The 19,047-nt window shown below is 45.6% G+C and overlaps 1 protein-coding gene across 6 annotated transcripts; it reads left to right on the plus strand.

Annotated features, from left to right (window-relative positions):
* The first annotated feature begins 229 nt into the window (after nucleotides 1-229).
* setd1ba (SET domain containing 1B, histone lysine methyltransferase a) lies at nucleotides 230-19,025 on the plus strand. 6 transcript variants are annotated; one of them, XM_068334821.1, is made up of 21 exons: nucleotides 230-3,225; nucleotides 3,691-3,792; nucleotides 5,123-5,895; nucleotides 6,175-6,326; nucleotides 6,601-6,699; nucleotides 6,947-7,217; nucleotides 7,949-8,070; nucleotides 8,498-9,592; nucleotides 12,771-13,520; nucleotides 13,993-14,166; nucleotides 14,253-14,346; nucleotides 14,430-14,647; nucleotides 14,745-14,826; nucleotides 14,913-15,278; nucleotides 15,370-15,765; nucleotides 16,141-16,641; nucleotides 17,116-17,282; nucleotides 17,357-17,482; nucleotides 17,631-17,750; nucleotides 18,055-18,192; nucleotides 18,283-19,025. In XM_068334821.1, the coding sequence occupies exons 3-21, from the start codon at nucleotides 5,835-5,837 to the stop codon at nucleotides 18,454-18,456; spliced, it is 5,106 nt and encodes a 1,701-aa protein (XP_068190922.1). In that variant the 5' UTR covers nucleotides 230-3,225; nucleotides 3,691-3,792; nucleotides 5,123-5,834; the 3' UTR covers nucleotides 18,457-19,025. The 6 variants fall into 6 exon arrangements, with proteins under 6 accessions (XP_068190922.1, XP_068190923.1, XP_068190918.1 ...); XM_068334822.1 differs by having other exon boundaries at nucleotides 15,370-15,501; nucleotides 18,283-19,024; XM_068334817.1 differs by having other exon boundaries at nucleotides 15,370-16,641; nucleotides 18,283-19,024.
* Nucleotides 19,026-19,047: the final 22 nt, after the last annotated feature.

Below are 19,047 nucleotides of genomic sequence, written 5' to 3' on the forward strand. Positions count from 1 at the left end.
TCTTGTCAGACGCGACTTTGAGACGTGGAGGTGCTCAGATGACAGTGAATAGAGATACAGTTCATGCTTTTTATGACGTCTGTGAAACTGTTATCTCATAAAATAGCATTAGTAAAAGGCCAAGCTCTTACTTCCTTAATGAAACACAAATGACAATATCAGATATTTAATCACTGGCCTCATTTCCCAGTCTGTATTCTTCTTGTTTTGGTTGACCCAACCTTTTCATCATCAAGCACCAACATTTGAATTTGAAAAATATTTTAATGACAAGTCATGAAATGTCAGCTGAGCATATGTGGGATTGCACACAGAAAAAAAAATTTTTTTTGTGAGGAATTAAAACATAAGATACTAAAACTGAATGATTTTAGTCTGATGATATAATGCTGGATCCAACCATAAAACACGGAAGTTAATTATGATCGAAGCAGTCGTATGTCTATTCCTTCATTTTATTTCCAGTATGAGAATGTTTGAGTCCTTCTGGATATTATCAGCAAGATATCAGTCATCCTTCTTTGTTCAGTCTGTATGGCTGAACCAGGCAGTGACATCACAGATGGGGCGTCAGAACAGTCTATTCTCTTTTGCCCCAGGGTGCAACATAGATGTCTTATCCAACAACACACTGGTTAAAGGAGTAAAATTAAAGTGATTGATTTGGAGATGACATTTTGCAGTATGGTATGTCACCTTACCTTTAAATTGGGCAAAAAGATTTATTTTTTTACAAGGGAATCAGAATCAGAAAAGGTTTTATTGCCAAGCACAGTAAAAATTACTGTCGAGGAACTTGACGCGGTGTCGGTGCATTGAAAGGCAGAAGAGAATAATAGTGAATGAGGAATAGGAATACAAAAACTATTTACAATGCTGCAGTTGTGAAGCATGCAAGCAGCTTTAAGGACTATGGATTAGCTTACCGTGTTCTAATTTAAGCCATGTAGTGATCTAGATGTGTTCAACAACACTGGACATTAACTCTTCTACGTTCAATCCGCTGGATATGACCTGGATAAGTTATTTTCACAGACATCACAGTAATGTACATGCAATAACACCTTTACATAATTTTCTATCTTCAAGCCATGGTGATCACATCTAGTAATTATGTAGGTTAAAATGTAGTTCACTGTGGGTGTCACGTTTGTAAAGAATGAGCCAGAATACACAAATGTGTTGTATTTAGGATGATTCAAATTTATTCAGTCAGATCCAAAAAATTTGTTCCAAAAAAAAAAAAAAAAACGGCATTTGAACTGAGACTGAGTCTACAAAGTCAAATGTTAGATTTCAAGGTAATGGATGGTTAGTGAGGAAGAACTGAGCAAGCTGTCGCTTTAAGAGGATGAGCTGAGCGTGCCCTTTGACAATTTTGAGAAAACATTTTGCCTGAAAACATTAACGTAACGTTCTGCAACCTATGGCATTAGTTATGTTGAGGATTTTTGTGTTGCGTCTAAATATCCTGACAAGCAAAAACACAGTTTAAAATATGTTAAGGTAAAAAAAACCTGTAATGCATAAAACACAAAAACCTGCTCCTTTTCTCCCCACAATGACAGAACAGAATGTGTAGATCACATGTAGACACAAGATAATTCTGTAGCTATAAAAGACTACATCAGACCATAGAGGCCTATGCTACACATGCAAATATTTAAGATGTAGAAAAGGAAAAGTTAATGTTTCACAAAAAAAAAGAAAAAAATACAGTACCACAAACAAGAGAATCCAAATAACAGTATACCCATATAGTAATGAAAAAAGAAAAAGAACCAAGGATACCTGATTTCTTCACAGTGATTAGGTGAAGAATCCGTCAGACTAAAAAAGGCTGAGCATACGATTATAGACCATCAGCAGTCTGATGGATGAATGTTTTCTCCAGACAGCCACACACCGTTCTCATGTGCCCTCATAGGGTTCCACAACGCAACATGGAGCAGCACAAGCCCTTAAGAAATACCTGGAAGAAGAGTGCTTGTTTGACATGTGGAAAAACGTAGTCTACAAATAATATTTAATTCTCCTTTAGGGGTAATAAAATATCCACCCGTGGCCAGCCTCTTTTCATCAATTAATTAATAAAGACCAGTTGTTAAAAAATAGTTTTTTCGCCGAGTAGAGACAGCTGTCCAACAAAAGAGGCCAATCCTCTGTGTGGAATATTCCAGTCTGTCAGCAGCGCGCATAGCTGAGTGGAACAACCCCCACAGGGAGGGAATTTTTTTTTTTCCCTAACAAAAGCCTAAAAGAATAACCTACTGGTGGTTTGCAAAACGACATTTCAAGTCTGTTACATAGTTCAACGTTCTTTGTATTCCCCCCCCCCCCTCATTTGCACTGACGTGTGGGTGTAAACAACAACAAGGATGTTTATATATTTTAACAAACTGTACAAGGAGAAAGCAGGAATAACAAGAAAAACAGGCCTCTATAAACATTCTGACCGGTGTTGCGTTCAAGAAAAACGACATGCCTCGACGAACCCGTGCTGGCACACCCAGTGTGAACACAGACGCTCCCTATTCCGTTTTAGTCTCAGACGTCCAGTCGCTGTTTGTTAATCTATATTGCTGATATAAATATTCCTCCGCGTCTCCGTCTCCAGCAAGAGCGCGCGCGCGCGCGCGCGCGAGCCCGACAGCTATTTTCACCCAGATACTAAACAACAGGGCTCGCGCGGAGCATTCCTAATGACCTTATATGGCAGTGTGCGATGAAGAGGGGGGGGAGGGAGCACAGCCTCGCGCTCACATGGCAACTGTCCAGCGCGTTCGGTTTAACTGCCGCGAGCCACCCGAGCAAACAGCGAGCTGAAAATAACAGCTTTAATGTCCGCTTCCTTAAAACAACTACTCGCTGTTGTTCTTATTTCTTATGGAAAGTAAACCCATTTGAATAAAAATAAAGCCCACACACACCCACCCGTGTAAAGACTCCACCGTGAATCACGCTACGTCCACAGAAAAACATCACTCTCCGCGAGTGAAAGAGCCTCACCCAGTTATGGCGCAGCTACATTTCACAGCACAGTGCCCTCCTTTGTCCGCCGAGGAGCCATTTTGAGACACGAGAACAGCAGAGAAAGCCTTGAGTCAGGCTTCATCTCACCTTAAGGTCTGTTTGGACAAAGGGAAGCAGTGATATATACAAGATTCCTCCCCAAAAGATTCCTTTGACCGTTTAAGACTTGGATTACATGTTTTGAATGCTAATGTAAGTTTGCAATATCAATTAAAAAATATGAGTTAAAGTAACTTTTTAAAAAAAACAACAAGAGTCAGCATAATTTTGTTGATGTTTAACCACAATTAGGCCTAAATTGTCTCATTCCTGCATTAGGTTATAGAATAAGTACTTAAATGTAAACATATATATATATATATATATATAAAAGAAATTTCAATTTAATAAGTGAAATAGTTCAAACACCTTTTAGAAGATTACCTTGTGGTTTATGTGATGGAGCTCAGTTAGATGTGTTGATGTGGAAGAGGTTATACTTTACTGCAATCCTGTCTTCAAGGAGAGAGAGATGGTTTGCATATTGCCCACACAGATGCTTGAGGATGCATACACACACACGCTGGCTGAGAAGAAAAGCCTAGCATTGATCAAAAAACAAAAAAAACTTTTCAAAAGAGCCTCATCTTTCATGATAATGGATTCCTTCCTTTGCAGGAGATGCCTTTCCACCCCTTATTAATGCCATTAACAAGGGATCCGAAGATGGAGCTGAAAACATTCCTCCTGCCCTTGCGTTTAGGCCTGTTCACAGATGAGGTAAATATTTTCACCATGAGAGTTTTTCCCATCATCTATTGCCTTTAAGATTCGACAGTCTTTTTAAATGATGAAAAAAAATCTATGTGACTGGGCTTTTTTTAGAAATATGCCCTTGAAATAAGGTCAAGCAGAGGTTTACACTTTTGGACACATTTGGCTTTTAAATGTACAGCACAAACCTAATTGTGCTGGAGGTTGTCTCCACAGTTGTTGGTAGGCTACAGCACAATCCACCAGGGACTTTAGCACTGCTGTTATGAGAGGAAATTGCTGGAAATCATTAATCAAAGAAAATGGGTTATCAATCAGGAGTCAAAATTTTCAGGCAACACAATAAACTACATTGCAAAAAAGCTATTAGTCATCCTTGGCCTGTTTTCCTGTCATTTGAGGAGTAGTGGTATATAATCTGGACTGTAGGCTGTATATTAAATGTCAGCATGCCAGTGAAAAGATAGGACAAAGTAGACTAGCACAGATGTCAGATGATCACTATATAACGTGACAGAAAAAAAATCTTTTAATAACAGTAACAGCATGCCCCACATTTTGCAATACTAAATTATGGAAAAAAAATTAATTATAAAAGAATTGAACTTACTCATTGCTACTCATTTCCTACAAGGCCATTAAGTGCAATGCCAACAGCCATCACACTTTCTCACTTTAAACTGTGTTTCTTTTCTTTCTTTTTTTAATTCAACATCTCCAAACCCTGTTTATTCACATTTGGTTTTTTTTTTTTTTTTTTTTTTTACTCAGGAAATATAAATACTATTGTATGGGTGTGCCATGACCTAGTTAAGACAAAGATGGATTCCAAGTAGAAAAAAAAAAAGAAGCTCAAAATGTCACAACATCCAGCACATTTTCTCTTCCTTCTTCTCAATCCTTTCAAAGGAGGAATCATAGTTTTTATCATAGTCCGTGAGAGATGAGGAAATCAAGTGTAAGATCCCTTTTGGAACAAAGGAAACCCATATAGGCCATTGAGTCCTGTTTCAGGAAAATGGCTGCCAAAGAGCGCTCGGCCCCCTCTCTCTGCTCTCTGTTGAAGGACTTGTGCGCCGTGCTTCTAATAGCAGACAGCTCCTCCGCTGCTGCGCGCTGATTGGCCCGCCGAGCTGCTGCTGTTAACCAGCCAATTGCCCGAGCACTGCAAAATATCAGGCAATGTCAAACAAAATCCAGTTTGTTCCGACAAAATTTACAGCTCACCTTAAATAATTTAGCATCACAAATCCGGGATTATTTGAAAGCTAGATCTTCAGAGTAGTTTAGTAGAATACAAAGGATGATTTTCTTTTTTTTTCTTTTTTTTTTGCAGGATGTTTTGCAGATCTGGATTTTTTTTTTAAAAATCTGGTAAATAGATTTAGCATTCCAATGTTGAAATTCACTGTTAAATTCAGCTCTTCTTAGAATAAAGTTTGCATTTAAAATCCAGCCCCTGTGGTTGCATTAACAGTCCTCACCTCAGTGCAGTCTCCATTGTGTGTGTGCATGCGTGTGTGTGTGGTTTTTTTTAAAAAAAAATATGATCCACGATGTTTGATGGTCGGTTCCTGCACAAAACAATTTTATTTACCTTTCCTGGGCAGTTCGAGGATCCTGCTCCTTGTGTCTAGCTTGCGTTTTGCAATTTGCGTGTTTACGATCGGCAGATTCGACACGGAATTGATTTGCAGGTTTATGGTCACACTGGAATGATATCACATATTAATGATATCAAACGTGTAAATATTATTATTTTACATTTAAAAATCAAAAAGAATATTCCCAAAAGGTGAAGATGATGTAAAATCAGTGGAAATAGAAATAAGTTCGTAACGAAAGTGCGACTCGCGTCGGAGGTGGGCCAGCCAAGCGGTGTATTGTGGGAGAGACAGAAGCTACAGACCAGAGACACACAATATGTGTTGGCTCTCGCCGAAAAGGAGGCAGTATTCTTCAAGCTAAATCATGTAATGTAAGCGGCGAAAGGAAAGCGATTTCTTCTTTTCAGCGATTCAAAGAAAAATCACTCGATCGGACGCACCATGTCCAAGCCAGGCGAGAGAACTCGGTTGAACGAAGACCATGGCAGAAAGCAGAGTTCAAGTAAGCTTGTTCGGGTTTTTTTCTCCTCTTCTCCCCTTTCTCAACCTTCCTAATGCTTGTTTTCCGTCACTGGGATAGACGCTAGATCCCCGCTTTTGCGTTTCCACACGCGTTGCCCCCACCGCCTAAGTCACGCATCTGTGACGCTTCGGCTGTTAGGAAAGTGTCGGCAGCCGCCGAGCGAGCGGGGCGAGCGGCGGGGACCTGGTTCGGCGCTGCGCTGCTGCGCTACGGCGGCTTCTCCTCCTCCTCTCTCCATGTCGCTGCCTGTCGTTTCAGGTCTGGCGAACGGCACCGACAGTCATCCCGTCTGCGGCTCGGCGGAGAAGCGGAGTCACCACTGGAGAAGTTACAAGTTGATCATCGACCCGGCGCTGAAGAAGGGACCCCACAAACTGTACCGCTACGATGGGCAGACTTTCAGCATGCCCGTAAGTGGACCGCCTTTGACGCGGAGGTGGAGGGGGGGGGACACGGCTACAATAGTAACCGAGTAGCCGACCTCCATGATGGGCTACGGTGTGGCTGCTTGTCGCGGTGGACACCAGCGTGTTCCACTAAAATCCCACTGCAGGTCGGACGACTTGGTTTTTTAATTAAGCGCCGCGTCCGGCGTGCGTAAAACTGCTTTGCAACAAGTTTTCTCTGTGATGGTGAAGTTGGAGCTGGATTATGATGTTCTGTCTCCCCTCTCCTCTTCTGCAGAACCCCGGGATTCCACCCGTGGACATCGTCCGAGACCCGAGGATCGGTCGACTCTGGACCAAATACAAAGAGACGGACCTACCGGTACCGAAATTTAAGGTATGCACTCCAGCATGAACCCTGATGCTTTCTCTTTGTGGAAAGCAGAGTGCTGTCACAAGTTGCAGACACACCCCCCACACTCATATTTGGGGAATCCAGTGAAAGTGTGGTGGCACCTAAAATAACACCCATGCATGAGTGGATTTGCACGTTGGTTCTTGTTTTTCGTCCTCAGCTGTCAGAGACGGTTTCTATATGGTGCAGCATCTTCTAGAAGCCATTCATAACTCCTTCTCCTTCACAGATCGATGAGTGTTACATCGGCCCCGTGCCTCCAAAGGAGGTGACGTTCGCCCGGCTGAACGACAACATCAGGGAAGGATTTCTTACCGACATGTGCAAAAAGTTTGGAGAAATCGAACAGGTGGAAATTTTGTACAATCCGAAGAACAAAAAGCACCTGGGAATAGCCAAAGTGGTTTTTGAGACGGTGAAAGCCGCCAAGGTGGCCGTGCAGTCTCTCCATGACACGTCTGTTATGGGAAACATTATCCACGTGGAGCTGGATCCAAAAGGTAAACACACTCAGCACTTGGAGGAAAAAAAAAAAAAAGGATGCGTAACCTAGTTTGGTTTCAGCCAGGCTTCCACGTGAAGCAATGCTTTGATTTGAAGAATTAGCGGGGGCGACAGTAGCTTGTGGAGTTCATGCGTGATATTTGGTAACCGAGGGTGATTGTGTGTCACTGAGTGTCACTGGGCTCCCCCGTGGAGTCCCACACCCCACTACAAACCAACTGTAGAGTCCTCTCACTTTCACCATCGTCTGGAAAACTCACATTGTTTTTGTTTCTGTCCCAAACCTGTTATTTTTTAATATATTGCAGAATAATGACTAATTCCTCTTAAGGTGGTTTATTTATTTGACCGAAAACAATATTTGCTGTTTGATATTTTGAACATGACTTTTTTCAATTATATGAATAACTTTTAATATGAAGTCATCGTCATAAATTGTTCAGTGATGTGATTTAATCGTTTGGTTGCAGTGCTTGCGTTTTAAATTCAACCAACATGCATTATTCATGATATTACTGCAACAAACTTAAGTTATTTATTCACTGTGTACTGTCGACAACCTGCATGACATCAACGCCACTGTCCTGTGCACGATACATATTCACAAATGTTTATTTTCCGGTTCAGCGCTTGTTAAATCATTACTGTCATTTAAACCATCTCAGATTAGCGTCGACCGCTTTACAGTTTTTAGCATCAGGACCCACGAATGTTTGCCCCTCTGTAGGTGAGAATCGCCTCAGGTACTTCCAGCTCCTGATGAACGGCAGCTACACTCCGCGGACGCTTCCTGTCGGGACGGATGAGGCGAGAGAAGTTTCACCTCGGAGCCTGGCTGAAGCCTTACTGGTAAAAAACAAAACAAACAAAAAACCTTGCTTACTAGATTCCTTCTATTGTCACTTTGCAGAAATAGAGCAACTTGCCAATTTAAGCCAACATCCTTATCTATAATCCATTTTATCAGTGCAGCAGGTGCTGGAGTAGAGAAGAGAAATGTTATCCAAACCCTCGCCTGTGAAATCGAAACATGCACTTTGGCCTTGCATAAGATTGCCAGGGCAGCGGGGCGAGAAACTTTTATCCACTTGTCACTTGTTTTGCTGCTACTGCTGGGTTTAGTTTGAAAATGATTCAACCAAGAAAGAGCATTCAGCTGTTTTCCCAGGAGTGCGCTAAAGTAAAACCCTATCGTGTGTGTGCTGAGATGTTTCTAGCTCTGATAGTCATCTTATTGGTGACGGCGACGGCCTGTGACTCTTTCCTCTTCTCCCAGGCCTGTGAGCCCATCCGGAGATTGTCGGAGGGCAGCATGTCGGCTGTCGGAGGAGCGTTGGCGCCCAGCAGCTCCACCACTCCGCTGTCTCTGGAGACCGGCTACTCCAGTTTAAGGCAGGACACCCCCCAGTCCCAGGGAACCCCGCGCCAGACGGGCACGCCTTTCTCTCAAGACTCCAACTACTCCAGTCGACAGTCCACGCCTGCGTATCAGTCGGGTCGGGCCGAGACGTCTGGAGGTTACAAATCTCGACGACACGAGAGCAAGTTCCAGGACGCGTACAACCGCCGCCCGGAGCGGCCGCAGTACCGCAGCAACATGTACCGGAACGCCACGCCCGAGCAAACCTCGTTCAAACAGCACCAGCTCACCCCGCCTGAACCCCCACCCACCACCCCCACCTTCACCTACACGGCGCCTCCCCCAGCTACGCCCAATTTCAAATCTGCTTTCTCGCCCTATCAGGCGCCTTTGCCCCCTGCGTTCCCCCCATCAGAACCGACTTTTCATCACCCGGCACAAAGGGAGGGCGAGTACCTCCGACCGCCACAGCCGCCTCTGGCGGCCGCTGCTGACTTGTTACCCATGAAGGAGAGGCCAGTAACGCCTCCGATTCCAGAGCCCCCGCCGGAACCAGTGCCCGAATCGACGACCCCTCCTCCGCAAACGCCAGAGCACTGCCCCTCGCCCGGCTCCCCCACGCTGGATCCAGAACGCAACAGCCTGGATTCCCGTATCGAGATGCTCCTGAAGGAGAAACGGACAAAGCTGCTTCCTTTTCTGGAGGAGCGAGACTCCGACACGGAGGTGCGAATGGAGGGAAGCCCCATTTCCTCATCCTCCTCTCAGCTATCCCCCATCCCCCCGTACACAAGTGGCTCCCAAGGCGGCCAGCAGAATTCCCGTCCCCCCAGCACAGGTTTGGAGGATGTCAGTCCGACCCCTCTGCCCGAGTCGGAAGACGAAGAGGCGATTCCCGGAACCGCCTCGCTGCTCAAGAAAGTCAGCTCTCCCGTTCAGGAGAAGATGACCAACAGCGACGGCAAAGATGCACATTTTCGAGGCCACACTCCCACCGAGGAAATGGAAACGGTAAGACTTTTCGTTTTCTTTGATTGCATTAAATATACAACTGCCTGTTTATTGCCCTGCAATTTGTAGCTTTTCACAAGAAAGGGCAGCCTAATGTTACCAAATGCTGCTAATCCTGAGCTCATTTATTGTTTTGATCAGTCACATTGGAACGCTGCGCCGATGCGAACTCACAGTTGTGGACGACGGTTAAACAGAGGACACGGGAAATGAGGTTTTAGTGAGACACAAGTCGTGAACTTTCTCTCTCGTTTCGATCTGACTTGGAAAGTGCGGCGTGATTTCAGAACGATCGACGCGTGAAGTCGCCACCAAAACATGTTTGCTTGTCAAAGTTCAGAGATGTTGTGTTATTTAATCTCTGCAAAAAAAACCCCAAAACTTGTTCACCTACTTCTAAGCAGGTCCGATAGTTAGCGGTATTCCCTCTGAATATGTACACGAAAAGAGTCATGAATGAAAAGTTACAGATGAGTAACTCGCCGCCTCTCCGATACCTTCACATTCACCTGAAGTCGATCTCTCTGTTTGACGTCTGGCCTGGGTTTGTTGGATTTCTACACCTCGTGCTTTGAAATGAGAAATAAGATCTATTCTGCTGTTGAGGGAGCGATCGCTTCTGTTTCCTCTTTCTAACACTCGTTCCACGCGCACGAGAGAAAAAACAGTTCAGCTGTTGACCCCATTCAGCTCAGCACTTCCTGGTTTTGATAGTAAAGGATTGGCCGCAGCGTCTCTTGTCTCATATTTCAAGTTATCACAAAGCGAGAACTGCAAACAGGTCATTTGGATAATGATGCCGCTCCCATGCTGAGTTTTAATTCGTTTGTCTCTGCAGCGGTTTGAACGGAGAAGCTTTTATTCTAAATATTGAATGGTTCATCTTTTTTTGCATTTTTTTGGAGGGTTTGGCGCTGATGAAAAGTTTGAAGTCTTGAGCAAACAGCTCTGTTTGGAAATTTGTTAACATAGATCACTTGTGCACTATTGCACACACACTTACTGAACTTTGAACTCAGATCAGCTCATAAATTTGTGGTTCTCATTGTCAGCATAAGCCGACAGCGCAGAGGACTGACGAGTGTCGAGTTATTAAAATATTCTCTCATCCAATCTTTTTTGATTTGATATTTTAAACATCCTTATTTATTCAAGTTCTAGCATGCACACTTTTTACATACTATTATTTGAAAAGTATTTTGTTGACACATTTTCTTCATATTCAAGTTTTAAAGATATTTATTAGCCCCAATAAAGCTCATTATTGATTATTGTTGTTTATTAAAGCCAAATGTACAGATTTAAAAAACAACAACAAAAAACCCACAACAACTCGCAATCTCTAGGCTTTTTGAGCAGATCCTCAGAAGAAGGTCACATTTGTTTAGTTGTCATTGAGACTTTAAGGACAGATAATTGTTTGTGGGCAATCTGCTATAACAGGGTTGCCCACCTTCTTGATCTCTTCTCCCTGTAACCTCACTCTTCCACTTGGGTCCCTCTTATTCACACACATGTACTCTGTTTTACTGCGGTTAACCTTCATTCCGCTCCTTTCCAGGACAAACCTCCACCTCTCTAGCTTCTTCTCCACCTGTTCCCTGCTCTCACTACAGATCACAATGTCATCTGCAAACCTCATAGTCCATGGGGATTCCTGTCTAACCTCGTCTGTCAGCCGGTCCATCACCATAGCGAACAAGAAGGGGCTCAGAGCTGGTCCCTGATGCAGTCCCACCTCTACCTTGAACTCCTCTGTCACACCTACAGCACACCTCACCACTGTCTTACAGTCCTCATAGATGTCCTGCATCACTCTAACATACTTCTCTGCCACTCCAGACTTCTTCATACAATACCACAGTTCCTCTCTGGACACCCTGTCATAAGCTTTCTCCAGATCTACAAAAACACAATGCAGCTCCCTCTGGCCTTCTCTGTACTTCTCTATCAACATCCTCAAAGCAAATACTGCATCTGTAGTACTCTTTTTTGGCATGAAACCATACTGCTGCTCACAAATGATCACTTCTGCCCTTAGTCTAGCTTCAACTACTCTTTCCCATAATTTCATTGTATGGCTCATCAGCTTTATTCCTCTGTAGTTGCCACAACTCTGCACATCTCCCTTGTTCTTAAAAATGGGCACCAGCACACTTCTCCTCCATTCCTCAGGCATCTTCTCACTATCTAAGATCCTGTTGAACAACCCAGTCAGAAACTCTACCGCCACCTCTCCTAGACACTTCCATACCTCCACAGGTATATCATCAGGACCGAGTGCCTTTCCATTCTTCATCCTCTTCAATGCCCTCCTCACTTCATCCTGACTACTCTTTGCTACATCCTGGTCCACAACAGTCACCTCTTCTAGTCTTTGTTCTCTCTCATTTTCCACGTTCATCAACTCTTCAAAGTACTCTTTCCATCTTCCCATCACACTACTGGCACCTGTCAATAGACTTCCATCCCTATCCTTAATCACCCTAACCTGCTGCACGTCCTTCCCATCTCTGTCTCACTGTCTTGCTAACCTGTAGTGCTCAGTCTCTCCCTCTTTACTGTCCAACCTAATACAAGTCATCATAAGTCCCTTGTTTGGCCTTTGCTACCTCTACCTTCACCTTACGCTGCATCTCCCTGTACTCCTGTCTACTCTCCTCAGTCCTCTCGGTGTCCCACTTCTTCTTATCTAACCTCTCTCTGTATACACTCCTGTACCTCCTCATTCCACCACCAAGTCTCCTTATCTTCTTTCCCTCCAGATGACACACCAAGTACTCTCCTACCTGTCTCCCTGATCATATTAGCTGTAGCTGTCCAGTCATCTGGAAGTACCTCCTGACCACCCAGAGCCTGTCTTAACTCCTTCCTAAAAGTCATGCAACACTCTTCCTTTCTCTTCCTTTCACTCTTTTCTTTTTCAGCTTCCACCATTTCGTCCTCTGCTCTGCCTTTGCCATCTTTATCTTCCTCACCACCAGAGTCATCCTACACACCACCATCCTATGCCGTTTGGCTACACTCTCGACCTATTTACTTCTATACACTTATTTTTGACCTTTTTGCTCTCGTGAGCCACATAAAATGATGTGGCAGGCCCCATTCGGCCCCTGGGGCCTTGAACTTGGCACATGTGTGCTATCTAGTTGTGATTGAATGTCTCTTTTTAACACAGGCTCCTCAGTCATCAGGAGAAGACATGGAAATCTCTGACGACGAGATGCCCGGTACTCCTATCACCAGTGGAGAATGTGGGAAGGGGATCGTTGTGAACTCCGCCGTGTCCCCGATACATACCATCACCATCCCTCCCCCCGGCTTCCCTCATCTTCCTCACCAGGCCGGATTCCCAATCCCGCATCACCACTTGGCCCATCACTCTGCCGTCCCGGGACATCCCACTCACCTGGCCGCTCATCCGGGTGTGCCCCACCATATGCTAGCACACATGGGCCCCTACACTCACAGCATGATGCCGCTGATGCAGATGGAGCTGATGAACTGCTTACGATGGGAGCAGTGGAGCACCGTTCCCATGTCCTTCCAGATGCAGCAGCAGATGCTGAGTCGCATGGCTCAGACCAGGGGACCCTACCACTATCCACATTTTATGGATGGGGGTGCACACGGGCCTTTTGGAGGACATTACCAACATCTGTCTATGGGCGCCACGCCTAGTGGCGGTGCAGGACTGGAGCAACAGTGGCAGCATCACGGCATGCCGAAGTTCAACCCGACTGTTCCTCCTCCTGGATATGACACCAAAAAGGAGGATCCTCATAAGGCCACCATTGACGGGGTCCTGCTGGTCATCGTCAAGGAGCTGAAGGCCATCATGAAGAGGGACCTCAACCGCAAGATGGTGGAGGTGGTGGCTTTTAGAGCGTTCGATGACTGGTGGGATAAGAAGGAACGCTCAGCAAAGGTAAATGTAAGGCTAAATATATGAGCTAAACGCTTTAATAAGATGCAATTACAGGGTTTAATTATGTGGAATAGAATTTCTGTGACATCAAGAATCAGTTCGTGCAAATTTCTATGATAGACGGCAAATCATCAAGCTTTTTAGAAGATTATTAATAAAGAGAAATAAAGTGTTACTTTTAGCTGCTGTATGACTGTCCATCCTGCATCCACAGGTATCTTGGATCTTACTTTTAGATAAGTTTGAAAATTGACTAAGTAAAAAAATTGTGTACATTTTTCAGGTATTCATTCTGACAGGTTGTATTGCTGTGATATAAATAATGATAAAAAAAAAATAAGAAAACGAATTTGATGATCGATGCAGTGAAGATCTCCATCTCAGTTATTTAAATTTATGTACCTTTTTAAATATTGTGACTTTTTTTAAAGATGGTACCAATGTGGCATTAAAACACTGTTTATTTTTGCAGGCATCTTTGACTCCCATGAAGGGGACCGAGGGGAAGGAGGAGGAACGACCCAAACCTAAAGAGACGATGGGTTCAAGTCTCCTGGAGAACTGGAACAAAGGCGAGGGGCTGGGCTATGAAGGAATGGGCCTGGGCATCGGTTTGCGAGGAGCCATCCGTTTGCCGTCCTTCAAGGTGAGCTGTGAAAGTTTTAAACACAGATCAGGATGGAGTCTTTTTTAATTTATTTTGGAATTTTAACGCTTACGTGATGTGTTTAGGTCAAACGGAAAGACCCGCCTGAAGCTGCATCAGCAGGGGACAACAAACGAGCCAGACCTTCAACGCCAGTCGATGATGAGCTTGAGGATGAAGGTAAACCCGCCCCTACCACCCTCCCACTTGGTTTGCATTTATTCCCGATGTTATGTTAGCTAACTTTGCTGTTCATTTGTCAGACCGAGACCGAGACCTGGCTGAGCTCCCCTCCGACGACCCCAAAATGGATGAAGACGGCCGGGCAGCAAAGCGACGACACTCGCGGCCAAATGAACTGGACAGCGAGGGAGAGGAGGAGGAGGAGGCGGACACGTCAGGGAAGGAGGAGTCGTCGTTGTCCGACAGGGAGGAGGCGCCTGACGAAATGGAGGCTTCCAATAGGCTGTTGTCAGACAAGGTGAGCGTCCCAACGGTTCAATTCGCTGGATTACCTCTCACGTCGTGTGAATTCACTGACCAAGTTCCAATACGTTTGATTTGTGATCATCTCTTAGGAAAATGGTGATGAGGAAGGTGACGATGAAGAAGAAGGAGAGTCGTCCAGTGACAGCGCTTCCTCTGATTCATCTGATGATGGTACTTTCAATATTGGACTATGGCTGGTAGGTTGTTTTTTTTTTCCCATCTGCCCTTTGTAATTTTTCTTGCTATGTTTCACACAGAAGCCGAGAGTTCGTCTTCCTCTAAGGACAGCTCAGACTCTTCAAGAGAAAGCTCCGACTCTGAGTACGAGCTAAGCTCGGATGAAGAGGATGTAGCCGAGGCATTGGCGCAGCAAGATGTAGAGGACAAAGGCAAGGAGACAAGGTCCTCATCGTCCTCGTCGTCTTCCACATCTTCATCTTCAGATGAAGAGTTCAAGGAGGCGGAGCCTGAGGTGCAAAGCCCTCCTGCGGGAGCCGTCCCTCAGAATCAGAAGGACCAGAGGAGCAAGGAGGAACTCACTGGAAAGATCAAATGTAGATCTCCTGTTTGTGAGGAGAAGGTAACGGTAGACGTGAAGCCGACCTCACCTAAAGTCATCCCAGGTGAGAGTCTGTCTCTGTCTCTGTATGAATGTAGTTTTTAGTGGTTTCCTCAGAGAGTAGATGAAGTTAAAATCTTTTTCTCCCCGTACAGTCAAAGAGCCAGACATCAGCGTGGATGCCGACATTCCTGTAGTGAAGTCTGAACCTCAAGATCATGCAAACCTTCGACCTCCCACTCCTGCGGCCGCCCTGTCTGACAGCGACCAGGAGACGACAGGCAAAGGTAAAGCAGAGCCTGAGGAAGTATCTTGCACTCCCAGACGGTTAGCGCCTTCTAGCTTAGAAGAGAACACCCCCGCCCCCAAATCCGCTGCTCCTTCGTCGATGCACCTCCCTCTCCCGCCTCACCCGCCGGTAGAAGTCCGTTCCCTCCTCCATCCGCCTCCCGGTCCCCTGCCTGACCTCCATCAGCGTCCTCGGCTCCCCACGGACGAGGACATCCCGCGCACGCCAGGCAGGGACCTGATGGAGCGGGCCCGAAGTCTGGGTAAGTCCCAAAGCACGGACACGGTGCCCATCACGCCCGGTAGCGACGCCCCGCTGGCTGGCAGCAACTTGCTGCTCAGCTCGCCTCACATCCCCGGCAGCCCCTTTTCCTACCCGGCACAGTCTCCCGTCCTTAGCGCTGGAATCCCCCGCACGCCGGGAAGGGACCTAACCTTCACTCCTGTTTTCCCCGACCCCACAGCTCTCACTCTGAATAGAAAAATATCCTCTGACAGCCTGGACGATAGACCAGTCTTTAAGGAGCCGCCCATTAGCGCCCTACCTAACCAGGTCCTGTCAGCCGGACCAGAGCATTCAGCCAGTGTTCCTGAAGATCTGCCCGCTGGCCTCACTGTAGATGTAACTGTCCCATCAGATACCGCCTCCTCCAAAAGGAAACCCGGACGGCCAAAAGGCAAAAAGATCTTGGCCGAACCCGACGAGTCTTTGGAGCTCTCCATCCCTTCGCCTCACAACACCCACCTTGACAATTTGTCAATTCAGAGAATGTCTTCCAAGTCCCCCGACCACCCCAGCCTGGACTTCCGGGAAGGAAAAGTGGAACCTGAGACGGTTCTACCTGAAGAGGACAGCTTCCTGTCTTATGAGGAAGAGACGCCTGTGGTTGTGAAGCCGGCACGGCGGCGGCGAGGATGGGAGGAGCTACTGCTGGGCAGTCTGTCCCCCGTCACCTCGCCGCCTCGGCCGTACTTCAATCCACGCACGGACTTTGAAGAAATGACCATCTTGTACGACATCTGGAATGAGGGCATCGATGAGGAGGATGTACGACTTTTGCAGATCACGTACGACAAGATGCTCCAGCAGGATAATGGCAACGATTGGCTCAACGACACGCTCTGGGTCAACCATCCTTATATCCTTTTACTGCTTTATGCATTTATCTTTTACTTTTTTAAACATTTCAGGAAGTGGTATAACAAATAAGAAGTTAATAAAATGTCTGTGTAGGTTCTCAGTCATCCTGGTCACGGTTATCCAAAGCTGTTTAAATCCACTGGACTTTGAGAAAGATTCTTGAAGACGTTTCGCCTCTCATCCAAGAGGCTTCTTCAGTTCTTGTGGTGGCAATAAGCTGGGTCAAGACCAAACACCATAAGAACTGAAGAAGCCTCTTGGATGGGAGGAGAGACGTCGTAAAGAAACTTTCTTAAAGTCCAGTGGATTGATTTAAACAGCTTTGGATAAGAAGTTAACAATGGAGTTGTTTTTCTCGTCTGTCAAAGAGCGGCGCCCTCTGGTGGTGACAATTTTCTAGCTCCTGTTAATGATGAGTCTAGCTTCAGAAATTTTTTTTTTGGTTCCATTTCTACCTTGACTCCCCCTGCACCTACCAACATCCCTGGAGTTAAGAAAAAGAGAAGAGATGACGGCATGAGGGATCACATGACCGGCTGTGCGCGAAGTGAAGGATATTACAAGATTGATAAGAAAGACAAGATCAAGTACCTTCAGAGCACCAAGCTGCAGTCAGAGGAGCCGCCGGTGGACACACAGGTAGGCAGCCATCGACAGGCTGTTATGCTGAGTGGATTTGTTTTGTATTCGTAACTCATGTCTTCTCTCTGCAGGGGATGAGTATTCCTGCACAAGTCCACGCATCCACCAGAGCCGGCTCCGAACGGCGGTCAGAACAGCGACGTTTGCTGTCCTCTTTCGCGTGTGACAGCGACCTGCTGAAGTTCAACCAGCTGAAGGTAATCATGACCTAACAGAGCTCAACCGGACTGTATTTGAAAAGAACAGTTGGCAAGATCATTAGATATCTAGTACAGAAAACATCATCTTAATCGCAGCTTTTCTGATGTGTAGATTTTACACTTCCTGCTTCTTTTCTCTTTGCAGTTCCGTAAGAAAAAGATTCGATTCTGCAAGTCGCACATCCACGACTGGGGTCTGTTTGCTCTGGAGCCCATCGCTGCTGATGAAATGGTGATCGAGTACGTGGGACAAAACATCAGACAGGTAAGAGACAGCTGATTGGTTGGTATGGAGTGGACTTGAACAAAGTTACTTGATTATAAATAACAATACAGTATTTTCCGCGCTATAAGGCGCAACTGAAAGCCTTCAATTTCTCAAAAAAGGATTAGGATTAGCCATTCATTGAAGGTGAGCCTGATAGTCTAGTGCTTCTTATAGTGCGGAAAGATTTTTTGCTTGGAGTGCCACAAAAGAAGAAATTCTGGCCAACAGGATTCCTCGTGAGGCAATTCTTTTCATTTTAAAACCACCAGACCTCCTAGACATGACCATCTTCCTTTGACAGGTGATTGCCGACATGCGGGAGAAGCGCTACGAGGAGGAGGGCATCGGTAGCAGCTACATGTTCCGCGTTGATCACGATACCATCATTGATGCTACGAAGTGCGGCAATTTTGCCCGTTTCATCAACCACAGCTGCAATGTAAGAAAACGGTTGCTCGGCGCTCCCTTTTTATAAATGGAAACACCTTGAGACCAAACGTGGTTTAATGAACTTTCCCTTTTCTTTCAGCCTAACTGTTATGCCAAGGTCATCACAGTGGAATCTCAAAAGAAGATTGTTATCTACTCCAGACAGCCCATCAATGTCAACGAGGAGATCACTTACGACTACAAGTTCCCCATCGAGGATGAGAAGATCCCCTGTTTGTGCGGGGCAGAGAATTGTAGGGGGACGCTGAATTAACATCCTTTTGAGGTCGATCATCTCCAGGACACCTAGGATGTGGAGAAAAAAATTTTTTAGCAGAGGGAACCTGCAAATCTTTTTGGAGTTGAGCTTCTTGTATGGCACTCTTGACATACTGAACTTTAGATTGTTTACGATTAATGGTGCTCTTGAACTTAAAAACACAGTTTTTTGTTTTTTGTTCATCTGCCAGAAGCCCAGAATTTACACTTGACTTGATGGTGCAACATTTCCTTCCCTTCTTCCCTCCTTCTGAACGTCCGACAGTATTCCAGGATGGCTCCGGCACGGTTCCTGGTTTGTACAGTTCTACAATTTTTTCCTTCTCATTTGTTTCATAAGCTTTACATACCACGACACGTGGTACAGGAAAAAAAACAAGAAGCAACAGACTCATATGTTCAGCTGCTGACTAAACCTGCTGAGACGCACAAGGTCTGCAGGGGAACACCCCCTGCTCCCCTTGAGGGGGGGTGGGGGGGTGGCAGGTGGCGCTCCACCCCGCGAGTGTCGGAAGAACTGCCTCTGACTGCAACCCTACCTCGTCTGCACCAGGTTTTTGTTTTTTTGTTTTTTTTGTGGTGGGTG

The sequence above is a fragment of the Antennarius striatus genome, chromosome 15 (assembly GCF_040054535.1).
Source record: "Antennarius striatus isolate MH-2024 chromosome 15, ASM4005453v1, whole genome shotgun sequence".
Lineage (NCBI taxonomy): Eukaryota > Metazoa > Chordata > Actinopteri > Lophiiformes > Antennariidae > Antennarius > Antennarius striatus.